We start from the raw sequence: 16,709 nt of genomic DNA on the forward strand, positions 1-16,709 counted from the left end.
CGCTGAGCTTCATAACGGCGGGAGGGGGAATGTTCGCTGCCATGTCTAACCGGTGCTAACAACACTGAAGCTAACTAGCAAACTCACACTAGCTAAGGCCAATTCCGGCAAAATTTTAGAACAGGTGACTCTAATTTGCGGAAAGCATGGTTAGTTATCCCTCTTCTGACACCATGTTTGAATGTTAAATGACGAGACAGAGACATTGATGCGAGTAACCAGCCTTGTTCCGTATAGAAATATCTTATTATAACGTTATACTCGGACCGAACTGGGATCTGTACTGAACGTCCTCTTATGGTCCCAAGGTTAACGTCATGTTTTAATGTTTGTAGAGTGGTCTCAGAACATCAATGGGATAACGTCTCGCTGAAACCCTTAAAGCAGCTTTCCCAAACTTGGTCCTGGGGACCCCAAGGGGGTCAATCATCAACTAAATCATCAACTAATCATCAATCTTTGATTATTTGAATCAGCTATGTAATGCTAGGGCAATAAATAAATCATGCAGCGGTGGGGTCCCAAGGACCGAGTTTGGGAAATGCTGCCTTAAAGGGACCTGATGAAAACATTGCCGAATGTCCTTAGGACATCCTCAGTTTTCCTGGTTAAAACATAAATAGGCTGAGTAAATATAATCCAATTAGTTGCTTGTCATAAACTCAATATAGATCCATCTCTATGGAGTGGTTACATGGTGACGCTGAAACTACAATCCCATGTGATCATACACTATGGTATATTTAGAGGCTACCAGGACAAGTTATTGCAGCAGTCTCCTCTGTCAAGCAAGAAGACATTTTATGGACATAAGTTTCTTTATTTCTTTCACACCTCCGAAGTCTGATATGGTACAGATATTATCGGGATCTTTAAAAAAAATAATTGTACGACTTTGAGGGAGGATGAGAATTTATTTTGTTAAACCTATTGTGTTTAGTCTGAGCCTAAACAGAATCAAATAATTCACACTTGAATTTATTCACATCCATACACACTCAAGCCTTCCAAGGACTAAGAATTGCTGCATTGACCAGAGAAAGAAAATTAACAAAAGCTATGGAGAACTCAACCCAAGTCAAGTTCTTTTATCTCTTTGGCTTACAGGAGACATTTAACAACAAATCAGTATATTTTATCTTGTCTCTTATCACATACCTTCTCATTATCACTGTGAATCTGACTCTGATCATAACAATCATTCAGGAGAAAGGCCTCCATGAGCCCATGTATATCTTTCTGTGTAGTTTATGTGTCAATGGATTGTATGGGACCGCTGGTTTCTACCCCAAGTTGTTACTGGACCTTCAGTCAGATGTTCAGGTGATATCTTATGGTGGATGTTTCACTCAAGCCTATGTAATATATACATCTGTCATGTGTGAAATCTCTACTCTAACGGCAATATGCAGACCACTACTATACCATACCATTGTGACAACGTTAACTGTTAGAAAGTTACTCTTATTTTCTTGGTGTTATCCTTTATTTATAGCACTCATAGCACTTAGTTTAACCGTCAGAATTCCTTTATGTGGATCTCGTATTGATAAAATTTTCTGTGACAATCCGTCTATACTGAAACATGCATGTTTACCCACTACCATCAATCAGATTTTGAGCCGATGTTTAATAGTGGTTCATGTTTTACAGATACTTTTCATTGTATTTTCTTACTGTCAGATTGTAAAGACTTGTGTAAAGTCAGCTAAGGGAAGGATTAAGTTCACACAGACATGTGTGCCACATTTAATAACAATTGTTATTTTCATCACAGTGACCCTGTTTGACAATTTGCAAGGGTGGAATAATGTAAATATTACTCTAAATATGCGTAATGCAATGGCTGTACAATTCCTTGTTATACCACCTGTCTTTAACCCTGTCATATATGGACTTAACCTCCAGCAGATTCGAAGGGCAGTTTTTAGAAAGTGTAATGCACATAAAATCTTGGATATGAGATGTTAGTTACAGCTTAAGAAACAGGGAGACTTACTGATATCAGAAGTCAACAAAAGGAAGGTAAAATCTACCAAAACTGTTGCACGGTTAAATGGCCCCTAATTTGTTGATGTCTATCACCCTCTTCTGAAAAAATTATTTACAAACATTCCAAGAATAGAGTAATTGTAGCACACCTGAGCAGGAAAATGCTTGCTTGCGCACCAAATGGCACCCTATTCCCTTTATGGTGCACTACTTTTGACCAGAGCCAAAGTAGTGCACTATTAAGGAAATGGGGTCCAATGGATAGCACAAATATGTGACTCCTTATGCAGTGAAGAACTTTTTAAAGAAGAACAGCAATATGCTAAGCTACTCCTTCGATGTATATTTTCCCCACTGGGTGCTTTATTTATAATACTGTTAACAAAAATAAATGATGTCATTAATGGTTGTGGTTACATTACAGTAAATATATTGATTATTTTTAGGTTACTGAGTTGTGATAATGTATATATGTGCTTATAAACAGGCGTCCTCAGTGTATCTCTCAAAATAGATGTGTGTTCACAACCACTTTGGAGGGCAATTCATTGTTTAATTGGTGCAATAACACAAATATGCATGAAACTAGAAAGTAATGTTGAATGTAGGCTACAGATTTGGAGTGATTGTAAATGGCATTAACAAGATACAATAAATACTGAACAGAAATATCATATTCTGAATTCCCATTTAATTTATTTACTAGATGTAGATTTTTCTCCAGCGTATACATATTCTATATTAATATTCTGACAAAATAATTGCCTATGTTCATATTCTGACCATTTGAAATCATGTATTTTAACTGTCTTCTGGTGGTATTAATATACAAGTTATTGGAGCAGTATCCCTGTGTCAAGCAAGAACACATTTGACAGGCACAAGTTTCTTTATATCTTTCACACCTCAGAAGTCTGATAGTATATATTATCGGGATATTTTATTTTATTTTTAAGAATAAGAGTTTGATGGAGGATATGAATGTCACGTTCCTGACCTGTTTTCTGTTGTTTTGTATGTGTTTAGTTGGTCAGGGCGTGAGTTGGGGTGGGTATTCTATGTTGTGTGTCTAGTTCGTCTGTTTCTGTGTTCAGCCTAATATGGTTCTCAATCAGAGACAGCTGTCAATCGTTGTCCCTGATTGAGAATCATATAAAGGTGGCTTGTTTTGTGTTGGGGATTGTGGGTGGTTGTTTCCTGTCTCTGTGTTTGTGTTCTGCACCAGATAGGACTGTCTCGGCTTTCACGTTTGTTATTTTGTTATTTGTTAATCTTTATTGTTTAATTAAACATGTTGAACACTAACTGCGCTGCAATTTGGTCCTCTCCTTCATCCCAGGAAGAAAGCCGTTACAATGAATTTGTTTTGTTAAAAGTATTGTGGACACATAATCAAATAATTCACAGACATACATTCACCTCCATACACACTCCAGCCTTGACCAGAGAAAGAAAATTAACAAAAGCTATGGAGAACTCAACCCAAGTCAAGTTATTTTATCTCTTTGGCTTAAAAGAGACATTTAACAACAAATCGGTCTATTTTATCTTGTCTCTTATCACATACCTTCTCATCATCACTGTGAATCTGACTCTGATCATAACAATCATTCAGGAGAAAGGCCTCCATGAGCCCATGTATATCTTTCTGTGTAGTTTATGTGTCAATGGATTGTATGGAACTGCTGGTTTCTACCCCAAGTTCTTACTGGACCTTCAGTCAGATGTTCAGGTGATATCTTATGGTGGATGGTTCACTCAAGCCTATGTAATATACACATCTGTCCTGTGTGAAATTTCTACTCTAACAGTGATGTCTTACGACAGGTATGTGGCAATATGCAGACCACTACTATACCATACCGTTGTGACATCTTTAACTGTTAGAAAGTTACTCTTATTTTCTTGGTGTTATCCTTTATTTATATCACTGATAAAGGTAGTCTGGCAGTTAAAGTAACTGTTATGTGGATCTCACATTGATAAACTATTCTGTGACAATGTGTCTATAGTAAACCATTCATGTTTACCCATAACCATCAATCGGATTTGGGACTATTGTATAATAGTGGTTCAAGTTTTACAGGTACTTCTCATTGCCCTTTCTTACTGTCAGATTGTAAGGACTTGTGTAAAGTCAGCTAAGGGAAAGATTAAATTCACACAGACATGTGTGCCACATTTATTGACAATGGTTATTTTCATCACAGTGACCCTGTTTGATACTTTGCAAGGGTGGAATAGTAATATAAATATTACTCTAAATATGCGTAATGCAATGGCTGTACAATTCCTTATTATACCACCTGTCTTTAACCCTGTCATATATGGACTTAACCTCCAGCAGATTCGAAGAGCAGTTTTTAGAAAGTGAAATAGACATGAAAGCATTGACGTGAGAGGTTAGTTACATGATCTTACACAACAGGGAGACTTCCTGATATCAGAAGTCAACAAAAATAAAGTTAAAATCTGGCAAAACTGTTGCAAGGTTAAATGGCCCCTTATTTGTTTTATCTACCGCCCTCCTCTGGGAAAATGATTTACACATTTTCAAGAATAGAGTAATTGTAGCAAATCAAAATGTATTGCTCACATTCACATATTTAGCAGATGTTATTGCTGGTGTAGAAAAATGCTTGTGTTCCTAGCTCCAATAGTACAGTAATATCTAACAATACACACATCTAAAATAATAAAATAATGGAATAAAGAAATACAGAAATATTAGGACGTTCAATGTCAGTGTCTGGAGCATAAATATACATGATTTATACAGTGCATTTGGAAAGTATTCAGACCCCTTCCCTTTTTCCACATTTTGTTATGTTACAGCCTTATTATAAAATGGATTTTTCTTTCAATCTACACACAATTCTCCATAATAACAAAGCGACAACAGTTTGAGGGAAAGATGAACGGAGCAAATTAGAGAGAGATCCTTGATGAAAACCTACTCAGACTTGGGCGAAGGTTCACCTTTCAACAGGACAACGACCCTAAGCACACAGCCAAGACAGCGCAGGAGTGACTTTGGGACAAGGAGTGACTTCCCACTATAAAGGGAAAAGCGTGCAATCAATAGTGCAATTTTGTGACTCCTTATGGAGGTATTTACTTTCCAATGAAGAACAACAATATGCAACGCTACTCTTCAATACACACACTACATAATCAAACGTACATCTGGCTGTGATGTAAAGCAGTCAAATAGGGCGAGTCAAATAGGGTCAAATAGGGCGGTGCACAGTTGGCCCAGCATTGTTCGTGTTTGGCCGGGCTATGCCGTCATTGTAAATAAGAATTTGGTCTTAACTGACTTGGCTAGCTAAACAAAATATATGTATTTTTTTTAATTAACTTTCATGCTGAATTAGGAAAGGGCCTTCCCCAAACTGTTGCCACAAAGATGGATGTAAAGAATAATCTACAATGTCATTGTATGCTGTAGCGTTAATATTTCCCTTCACTGGAACTAAGGGGCCTAGCCTGAACCATGAAAAACAGCCCCAGACCATTATTCCTCCTCCACCAAACTTCACATTTGGCACTCTGCATTCAGGCAGGTAGCGTTCTCCTGGCACCCACTAAACCCAGAATCGTCTTTCGGACTGCCAGATGGTGAAGCATGATTCATCACTCGAGAGAATGCGTTTCCACTGCTCCAGAGTACAATGGTAGAGAGCTTAACACAACTCAAGCCATTGCGCAGTGTAATCTTAAGCTTGTATGCAGCTGCTCGGCCATGGAAACCCATTTAATGAAGCTCCCAACTAAGTTATTGTGCTGACGTTGCTTCCAGAGGCAGTTAGGAACTCAGTAGTGAGTGTTGCAACCGAGGACAGACAATTTTTACTCGCTACGGGCTGCAGCACTCTGCGGTCCCGTTCTGTGGGCTTTAGTGACCGACCACTTTATAGCTGAGCCGTTGTTGCTCCTGGACGTTTCCAATTCACAAGAACAGCACTTACAGCTGACTGGGGAAGCTCTAGCAGGGCAGAAATTTGACAAACTGACGTGTTGGAAAGGTGGCATCCTATGATGGTGCCACGTTGAAGTCACTGAGCTCTTCAGTACGGCCATTCTACTGCCAATGTTTGTCTATGGAGATTGAATGGCTGTGTGCTCGATTTTATACACCTGTCAGAAACGGGTGTGGCTGAAATAGCCAAATACATTAATTTAAAGGGGTGTCCACATACTTTTGTATATATAGTGTATTTTCCCCCACTGGGTGCTTTATTCTAAATACTCTGAAAATAAAATGATGTATATAATGTTGTGGTAACAGTACTATAAAATCATTTACATTTTAGGGGGTTGTAGAGTTATAACATATCAATGTGCTTAAGCAGGCCTCTTCCTCAGTGTATTTCTCAAAATAAATGGATCATCACAACCGCTTTTGAAGGCAATTTATTACTTCATTAATGCAATAACAAGAATATGTATGTAACAAGAAAGCATGGTTGAATGTAGCCTACACATTTTTTGTGATATAAATTGCATAAAGAAGATACAAGAATACTGAACAGAAATATCTTATTCAGAATTTGTCACGTTCCTGACCGGTTTTCTGTTATTTTGTATGTGTTTGACGGTCAGGGCGTGAGTTTGGGTGGGTCGTCTATGTTATGTGTTTCTATGTTTGTTTAAGGGTGACCTGATATGGCTCTCAATTAGAGGCAGGTGGTTTTCATTTCCTCTGATTGAGAGTCATATTAAGGTAGGTGTTTTCACGTAGTTTGTTAAAGTGTTTTCGTTTTTTTTCGTCTTTAATTTAATAAATAATATGTCATCATACCTCGCTGCACATTGGTCTTCTGGTCCCTCTCTCCTCTCCTCGTCCGAGGAGGAGGAAGAGCTAGAGAATCGTTACAGAACCACCCACCAATCCAGAACCAAGCAGCTTGAGTTCGAACAGTGGCCTGCTACACAGGAATCCTGGACATGGGAGGAAATATTGGACGGAAAAGGTCCATGGGCACAGCCGGGAGAATATCGCAGTCCCAAAGCTGAGCTGGAGGCAGCGAAAGCAGAGAGGCGGCGATATGAGGAGGCAGCAAGGAGACGTGGCTGGAAGCCGGAGAATCAAGCTCAAGACCGGAGTTATGAAGGTACGCGGCTAGCACGGAAGCCCGTGAAGAAACCCCAAAAATGTCTTGGGGGGGGGGGGGCTAAGAGGTAGTGGGCCAAGGGCAGGTAGGAGACCTGCGCCCACTTCTCAGGCTAACCGTGGAGAGCGGGAGTACGGGCAGACACCGTGTTACGCAGTAGAGCGCACGGTGTCTCCTGTACGTGTGCATAGCCCGGTGCGGGTTATTCCACCTCCCCTCACTGGTAAGGCTAGATTGAGCATTGAGCCAAGTGCCATGAAGCCGGCTCTACATATCTGGCCACCAATGCGTCTCCTCGGGCCGGCTTACATGGCACCAGCCTTACGCATGGTGTCCCCGGTTCGCCTACATAGCCCGGTGCGGGTTATTCCACCTCCCCACGCCATCTGAGCCATCCGTCTGCCCAGTGCCGTCTGAGCCATCCGTCTGTCCCGAGCCATTAGAGCCGCCCGTCTGTCCCGAGCCGTCAGAGCCGTTAGTCAGTCAGGATCTGCCAGAGCCGCCAACCAGACAGGATCTGCCAACACTCCAGAGTGTTTTCTATCAAAATATACTAATAATATGCATATATTAGCATCTGGGACTGAGTAGCAGGCCATTTACTCTGGGCACCTCTGCGCACCTTATTCATCCAAGCTACTCAATACTGCCCCCAGCCATAAGAGGTTTTAACATCCAAAGAGGTTTGTGTATTGCAGGCGTGCTTTGGTGTGGGTGTTTCTTGTGCATGTCTTTGCAAGTGGGAAGCGTTTCTACATGCAAAACAGTAAAACGGTTATGGTGACTAACCTGTCTAGATAACTTGAAAACTAGTCTAAACAGCTCTGCTATGGGGACTGAAATGGTCCGAGTGAGGTGTTCTCTCATTTGTGTCACCCTAACCTAATGTAGCAGGCATAAAAAACGGCTGAGTGGCGTTTCTTTCTTTCTGGTCCTGACAAGAAAGAAAAAAGCTGTTGGGGGAGGTTCTCTCCTGCACTGTTCAACCAATCCAGCAAATGTGGTGGAAGAGTTAACATGGCTGTAACGGCTTTCCTCCTCCTCTTCATCCGAAGAGGAGGAGCAGGGATTCGACCAAAACGCAGCGTTGTGAAATGACATGATTTATTTAAACAAGACACAAAACGAACTATACTTGATAAACTACAAAAACAAATAAACGATGTAGACAGACCTGGACACGAACTTACATATAACGTGAAGAACGCATGAAACAGGAAACAGACTACATAAACCGAACAAACGAACAAACAAACCGAAAACAGTCCCATGTGGCGCAATGACATAGACACAGACACAGGAGACAACCACCCACAAACAAACAGTGTGAAAACACCTACCTTAATATGGCTCTCAATCAGAGGAAATGAAAACCACCTGCCTCTAATTGAGAGCCATATCAGGTCACCCTTAACAAACATAGAAACACACAACATAGACTACCCACCCAAACTCACGCCCTGACCGTCAAACACATACAAAATAACAGAAAACCGGTCAGGAACGTGACAATAGCTGGGGAAATCTTCAAAGTGACCAATGACCTGAATGGAACAAAATACAAACACATTATTGAGGCTCAAAGTAAGTACAAGCAAATACATTTTTCCAGGCAGCGGTGTAACATATTCGCTGGGAGTCATGAAGCAGGTGAAAAAGGTGAGTTTAATGATAAGAATAAGCCAGATTAACAAAACGGAGCGTGACCAAAACCAACACTGCATTATGACTGAGGCTACTGAGGGCTAAATAAAGGTAGAGTAATCCAAATCAAATCAAATCAAAACAACAAAACAATGCAGTAAAAAAATCTATCAAAATGCCTACAAAAAAAACGTAACAAATAATTAAATAGCAGTAGTAAAATAACAATAGTGAGACTATATACATGGGGTACCGGTACAGAGTTAATGTGTGGGGGCACCGGTTAGTCGAGGTAATTGAGGTAATATGTTCATGTAGGTAGAGTTATTAAAGTGACTATGCATAGATAATAACCGAGAGTAGCAGCAGTGTAAAGGGGGGTGGGGGCAATGCAAATAGTCTGGGTAGCCATTTGAATAAATGTTCAGGAGTCTTATGGCTTGGGGGTAGAAGCTGTTTAGAAGCTTCTTGGACCTAGACTTGGCACTCCGGTAGCAGAGCGAACAGTCTATGACTAGGGTGGCTGGACTCTTTGACAACTTTTAGGGCCTTCCTCTGACACCACTTGGTATAGAGGCCCTGGATGGCAGGAAGCTTGGCCCCAGTGATGTACTGGGACATTCGCACTACCCTCTGTAGTGGCTTGCGGTCGGAGGCCGAGCAGTTGCCATACCAGGCAGTGATGCAACCAGTCAGGATGCTCTCGATGGTGCAGCTGTAGAACCTTTTGAGGATCTGAGGAGCCATGCCAAATCTTTTCAGTCTCCTAAGGGGGAATACGTTTGTCGTGCCCTCTTCACGACTGTCTTGGTGTGCTTGGACCATGTTACTTGATGGTGATGTGGACACCAAGGACCTTGAAGCTCTCAACCTGCTCCACTACAGCCCCGTCGATCAGAATGAGGGCGTGCTCGGTCCTCCTTTTCCTGTAGTCCACAATCATCTCATTTGTCTTGATCAAGTTGAGGGAGAGGTTGTTGTTCTGGCACCACCCCTCCTTTTGTGGCATTGTAATCCATTATGATTTCTGATTTTTGATGTTCCTGGCCACAGATTCTCCCACCCCTATGATGCGTACTCATGAGTCCCAGATTTTTGCCTTTCTTTGGCACGTAGGACACAAGGGATGTGTCGGCCGTGAACACAAACTTAGAGGAATTGATAGGCCTGTTCCGTGTATTCAACAGCTGAGGTGGGAGCTCTAGTTTGGTTTTTCATACTGTTCCTACCATCGTCAGCTTCCTCTTGAGGAGCTCCTGTCCCAGCTTGTGAGAAGTAAAAAAGTTATCACAGGTGATGCTGTGGCCACGGAGTCACTGTAACACATCCAGGACAACCAACATCCCTTGGTTCTCCTCAGGGACTCCTCCATCTGGCTTCCCCGTATACACTTGCAAGTTCCACGTATATGATGAAGCAGCATCACAGGCAGCCCATATCTTAGGTCCATATTTGGTGGGTTTAGACGGTATGTACTGCCTGAAGGGGCAGCGGCCCCTATATGGCATAAGCTGCTCATCAAGAGTAACGTTAGGGCCCAGGGTTGTAAAACAGGGGAAGGTGGTCCCCCCACTTGTCCCACACTGACCTGATTACAGCTAGCTTGTATCTCTGCCGCCGAGCTGGTATGCTGTCTCAGTTATCGAAGCGGATAATCCTGGAAATAATGTGGAAGTTTTCTAGAGACGTTTTTACACTGAAAAATGATCTGCCAGTTTCTGCATCCCACAGGGATCCTGTGGATTCCCCATTGGATCCGAAAACACCAGCAAGGATGCAAAACCCAAAGTATGCATGAAAATGAGTTTGGTCCATCACCTTCCATCTCTCTCCAAAAACACGCCCTCCAGAATGATTGCAGTCCAGAATGATTTTCTGGATGGTGTCTGGGATGAACAGTTCAAAAAAATACTTTATGCCCTTCACATGAGTAACCGCGATCCGCGTCAGCCCTGGTTGCATCTTTATGACATTGGCAGCCTTGCAGGGTGGCTCATTCCTTGGGAAAGAAGACAATTTTTTCTCATCCATATTTCTCCTCCTGCAGGCTGCTGATGAGCTGGTTGCTGATGGGCTGGTCCTGGGGCTAGCTGAGGGTCAATCTCATCCTCTTCTTCCAATGACAGACTCCGAATTGACAGAGACATAAGTTCTTGGTGCTTTGTTGAAACAGCAGGCCCAGGGAGGAGGAAGACAGAGTGAAACCACATCGCAAGCCTTTTTGTTTAATTTTCACTTGTTTTCACCTACACACACACTTTTCCACACTTTTATTACCCTCGGGTGGACCCGAACACCACATATGTAATATAAATGTGTAGGGGGGTGCACAGTGTACACTCAATGTAAATGTGTTATTTGACATGTTCTTCACAGAAAATGAGCCAAGGCCAGTGAGTATCAGGATGAAATGTTTCTTTTGTTTTCTTTTAGTAAACATTGAAAATGGGTCCCACAGACCCGAACACCACACAAGGGTTAAGTTAATATTAAGGCTATGTGAGAGGTAATAGATTTCAGTTTCATTTAACCCATCTAAACAGTAGGCTACAGTTATCTTGACGCGTCATAGGTCTATTTGAAGTCTCCATCTTGTGACTGTCAAATTTGTATATCGCCTCACAATCCTTACACATAACATAGCTGACACTGCTATAATCCTCTTTTACCACTTCACCAAATCTTTTAAGGAAGGCTTTTGTTTTCTATTTCCTCACTTTAAACCCGCCTGCCCACTTATATAACTGCAGGGAATGAGTCAACCCGCACATCACTAACACACACATACACACACACACACACATACACTTACGCATACACACATACTCACACACACTCTATTATCAATTTAACTGATCCAGATTAAATGAAAATGAGGATGGACCTTGCAACACAACCTGGTAAAGGGCCGGCTCTTGCCTTTTAGGGGCCCTAAGCGGGATTGGGCAGCGGAGAGAAAATATTGCAGGCCATTTATGTCACTTATTAGCTGAGCCGGCACTGCACTAACCTAACCACCCATGGGACACTGAGAGTCACACCATGACAATGTAATTATTTGTGTCATTGGAGTTCAAGTAAACACACTGCTGTATACTGGGGTTTTTCTTCCTTTAAAAGGTATAAAAGGTTGGTGATGTGATGGTAGTTTAGTGTGGAATAGTCCACTGACACAGAACATACAGTAGACCTACTGTATGTCCACACAACGGCAGTCTGGAGAAATATACCAGGTGATCTAGAGAACATACAGTAGACCTACTGTATGTCCACACAACGGCAGTCTGGAGAAATATACCAGGTGATCTAGACTTAAATCCTGTTTTAAAAGATATATATGTACGTATTTTGATTGATGTTTTGTCTCTTTATTCAGACAGTAAGGAAATTAGAGGGGGAGACAGGCAGGTGGGAGAATCAGTGAGAAAGGTGGACACAGGTATTGAATCCTGGTCTCTGGTGAGTTATATGTGACTTATGCCAGGGAGCATTACCACACCACAGCTCTGCAAGACGAGCATCCTGTTTGATTCTCACATTATAATTGGAGTGTATGCAAGTTTAACAGTAAAGCAAAAAATTGTAAGTTGAGAGTGTCAATTGTATTTGTTATTCAAAAAATGAATATTATTGAACTACAGTAGGGATGAATGACATTTGCAGTACGTTCTACTCAATGTCCATTACAACCACAGGTAACAATGGTTTTCCATGGAATCACCTTGAAGAGTAATGCTGTGGCAAAAATGCAATGAGTCTTGAAAATCAATGGTAATTATAAGAATGAAGCAATTATGAGATGTCAATAAGAGATAGATTGTTTCACCTGATAGACACTGTAATACTTATGTTGTGAACTAACTATATCTCCAAATACTTCTATAGGTACTATTGGGAAGATGATGAACTCAACACAATTCACGTCATTTATGCTAGCTGGATATAGTGATAGTGGACACTTAAGGTACTTGTATTTCATTATAATAACTGTGTTATACGTCTCCATAGTTATGGTGAACACAGTGCTTATTGTGGTTATATGTATGGAGAGAAGCCTTCATGAACCAATGTATCTGTTTCTGTGCAGTTTGTTTGTAAATGACTTGTATGGGAGCACTGGTTTGTTTCCTGCTCTCATGACTCATTTGGTTTCAGATGACCATACAGTCTCCACTGTGTGCTGTTACCTACAGATATTTGTCTTGTACACATATGGAACTACTGAATTCATCAATTTAGCAGTCATGTCCTACGACAGGTACCTTGCTATATGTTCTCCACTACAGTATAACGTCATCATGACACTCAGCAAGGTGTGTATTTTAATTTGTGTAATATGGTTGTACTCTTTTGTAAAATTCACCATACAACTGTCTTTAACCATTCGTTTGCGATTGTGTGGAAACGTCATAGACAAAGTGTATTGTGACAACTACCTGGTAGTAAAACTTGCCTGTTCAACTTCAGACACGACAGTTAATAACATCTATGGACTCTGTGGTATTGTTATGACTGTCGCTGTCCCTTTAATTACTATTGTGTTCTCGTATATTAAGATTCTGACTATTTGTTTGAAATCTTCCATCGAGACCAGACAGAAAGCTTTCAGAACCTGTACTCCTCATCTGGCCTCGCTGCTCAACTTCTCTTTCGGCTGTTTGTTAAATCTGCTCCAGAGTAGATTTGAAAAGTCTATGAGAAATGTTCCAACTGTACTTCACACTATTTTATCAGTGTACTATCTGATGTGCCAGCCACTTTTAAATCCTATTGTGTATGGAGTTAGGATGACTAAAATCAGACAGGCTTGTAAAAACATTCTACCTGTAGGTCTGTACCCTAAAACATAAGCTAAACATTAGTCTGACCTTTTCTGTCCTGATTGTTAGATTTTTGTTATGTTGACTTGTGTTTTGTTACTGATAGGCTAGTCGCAATAATGAATGGGGGTGAGGGTGGTAAATGTAAAACATTGAAATATTGTCATATAAATCAAATAAAAACAGGAGAAGTTCATGACTTTGAATTTCTTTCTTAAATTGAAGTATCTAAGGCTGATCTTTATTATTGGCAAATGATCTGATCTGGTTGGTCAAAAGACAAATTATTGGCAAATGATCATAATTAGACTGTCTGGATCAATCAACAACAGTGAATAAATTGATGTAAATGTGTACAAGGTAAGCCCACCTTATAGCCCACCATTAGATCCATCACTAATGGAAAATGGGCCCAGTAGGTACATGATTGTTTGACGTTTTCAGAGCGAAATCTTGGGAAATACTTCAGCATGAAAACAAACTATATTCTGTCAGGACCAGATACCTTTATTGAGATAAAATGTATCTTGTTTTTCCGGGGTCACTGTGAGATATGTTTGACCTACAGAATGTAACAATCCAAATAGACACGTTTGTTATTGTACTCCATCCACACTTTACCATGTGGAAAGCAGAAGCCAATAATAAGACTGTAAGAAACATGTTTATTGAGTCATTAGGTACCGTGTCATTAGTCCACTCCATCACCTCGTTCCCTGGGAACCAATTAATGCAGCTAGTAACCTGTAGAGACCTGAGGGGCTCCTGTAGAGGCACGGCTGGTCTTGACTGCATCCCAAATGGTACCCTATTCAACTCTGGACCTCGGAGCCACTTCCACTACTTTTTTTCATTGGTCCCCTCTAATCAGGGACTAATTATCAGGTCCTGTAGAACAAAAAAGAAAAGCAGCAGGACCCGGACTTCGTAGGGTAAGAGTTTAATACCCCTGATATCGGGAATAGGATGCAGTCTTGGGGGGGAAAGTGTATTGTAGGCCTAAGGAAGGCCAGAGAGGAAATAAGAGTCCTCACTTTTACCTGAACAGAAAAAGCTCTGGGCCTAGGTTCTAGACTATAGCTAGGACTTTGGACTTATTCTCTGTTTTCCCTGATTAGATCACATGTCCAGGAAAACTACAGAGCCCTAACTACGTAGCCTGGGTACCAGTCTGTTTGTGCTAACATTACACTCCTTGTCATATCACACATGACAAGGAGTTGGAACAATAGCACAAACAGATCTGGGGCCAGGCTACCAATGACCTCTCCTCAGACTGTTGTGTTACACCCTGATTCAGACTGAAGCTAACAAGGTAGCCTGTCAACAATATCCAAGATACCTGCCAGTGGTTGGTCCAGGACTATACTTAATCTGGGTCTGGGAAACCATCCCTTTGTCAGAGGCTTTCAATTGGTTTCACTTTTTTTAACTTTAATTGAACATTTATTTAACTAGGCAAGTCAGTTAAAAGAACAAATTCTTATTTACAATGACGGCCCACAGTGGGTTAACTGCCTTGTTCAGAAGGATAGATTTTTACCTTGTCAGCTCAGGGATTTGATCCAGCAACCTTTCTGTTACTGGCCCAATGCTCTAACCACTATGCTACCTGCCACCCCACTAAACTGTGTCTTCATTGTACATGGTGCACATAAATAAGAGATCTGATATTCAGAGGTGTGGACTCGAGTAACATGACTTGGACTCGAGTCAGACTCGAGTCACAAATATGATGTCTTGAAACTCGATTTTGACTTTAACACTAATGACTTGTGACTTGACTTGGACTTGAGCCTTATGACTCGACCTGACTTCCCAAGCCCAAATATTAAAAATTATGCTATGAAAAGATGTGTGCAGCACATCAACTCTTCATTTAACGGATTACAGTTTTGAATTAGACAGCAGCCAATCAAATTGTGCCAGCTGAGAAAAAGTTGTACGTGGCAGTGCAGAGGAACGTCGGCGGGTGAATTCAGATGGAGCCCTTGGAAAGATGATACGCAAAATTATAATTTTGGGATATAAAGACGACGCTGTATTAACAAAAAACTGATTGCAACTTTCAAAACATGCGGGAAGAAACTTACAGACGGAGGTGCAAAAATATCCAACTTTGTTCGACATTTGAAGCTGCACGAAGAACGGTAACTCGTGGCTAATATAGCCGACAGCTATATATTTTATTACTTTACTAGTGTATCATGTAGGCTAACGTAACGTTAAATCAATGAGCCTCCACACAGTCAGTCAGTGCGGGAACGTGATCATTGCACCCAAGATTAAGCTACAACTGGCTAGGCAGTTGGTAGCCTAAATCCTGCCTGATGTTACTGCTGTTCCTAAAACCATTGACATACGTTAGCCTACTGTAACCACACAGATAGAGAGAGAGAGAGAGAGAGAGAGAGAGAGAGAGAGAGAGAGAGAGAGAGAGAGAGAGAGAGAGAGAGAGAGAGAGAGAGTGTGTGTGTGTGTGTGTGTGTGTGTGTGTGTGTGTGTGTGTGTGTGTGTGTGTGTGTGTGTGTGTGTGTGTGTGTGTGTGTGTGTGTGTGTGTGTGTGTGTGTGTGTGTGTGTGTGTGTGTGTGTTTTAAGGTTGGGCAATTGTGTACAGGCCTACATCGCCTGATTGTGCCCCATAGCAATCCTCGATAGTCGATCACTATTGGGGGGGGGGTCTTTCTCATGGCTACCCATGTATTTTCATGGAAATATAATGTTTATTTGGAAAGTAATAAATATATAGATATTTTTAAAAGCATTCATGATTTGTGTAAATGTAATATACTAACTATTACTCTTGTTAAAAATATGAAATGGTATTACATTTGGTGAAGAGCACATTATGACTTGTTTAGGACTCGAAACTCAAAGTTAAGGACTTTTTTTTTATTTTTTTTTTATTTCACCTTTATTTAACCAGGTAGGCTAGTTGAGAACAAGTTCTCATTTGCAACTGCGACCTGGCCAAGATAAAGCATAGCAGTGTGAACAGACAACACAGAGTTACACATGGAGTAAACAATAAACAAGTCAATAACATGGTAGAAAAAAGAGAATCTATATACAATGTGTGCAAAAGGCATGAGGTAGGCAATAAATCGAATAATTACAATTTAGCAGATTAACACT

The 16,709-nt window shown here is 41.0% G+C and overlaps 2 protein-coding genes and 1 pseudogene across 2 annotated transcripts; all 3 read left to right on the forward strand.

Moving 5' to 3' along the window:
• Positions 1-1,059: 1,059 nt before the first annotated feature.
• On the forward strand, positions 1,060-1,971 carry LOC129822524 (olfactory receptor 6N1-like). Its single transcript, XM_055880834.1, has one exon. The coding sequence runs from the start codon at positions 1,060-1,062 to the stop codon at positions 1,969-1,971; it is 912 nt and encodes a 303-aa protein (XP_055736809.1).
• Positions 1,972-3,460: 1,489 nt separating this feature from the next.
• Positions 3,461-4,366, forward strand: LOC129822525 (olfactory receptor 6B1-like; annotated as a pseudogene).
• Positions 4,367-12,652: 8,286 nt separating this feature from the next.
• LOC129822650 (olfactory receptor 11A1-like) lies at positions 12,653-13,603 on the forward strand. Its single transcript, XM_055881012.1, has one exon. It carries the CDS (start codon positions 12,653-12,655, stop codon positions 13,601-13,603), a length of 951 nt encoding a protein of 316 aa, XP_055736987.1.
• The last annotated feature ends 3,106 nt before the right edge of the window (positions 13,604-16,709 follow it).

This window comes from Salvelinus fontinalis, chromosome 24, assembly GCF_029448725.1.
Source record: "Salvelinus fontinalis isolate EN_2023a chromosome 24, ASM2944872v1, whole genome shotgun sequence".
Lineage (NCBI taxonomy): Eukaryota > Metazoa > Chordata > Actinopteri > Salmoniformes > Salmonidae > Salvelinus > Salvelinus fontinalis.

Excerpts from the sequence above, each read along its gene's own strand:
- LOC129822524 (XM_055880834.1), top strand. The coding sequence starts at position 1,060 with ATGGAGAACTCAACCCAAGTCAAGTTCTTTTATCTCTTTGGCTTACAG.
- LOC129822650 (XM_055881012.1), top strand. The coding sequence starts at position 12,653 with ATGATGAACTCAACACAATTCACGTCATTTATGCTAGCTGGATATAGT.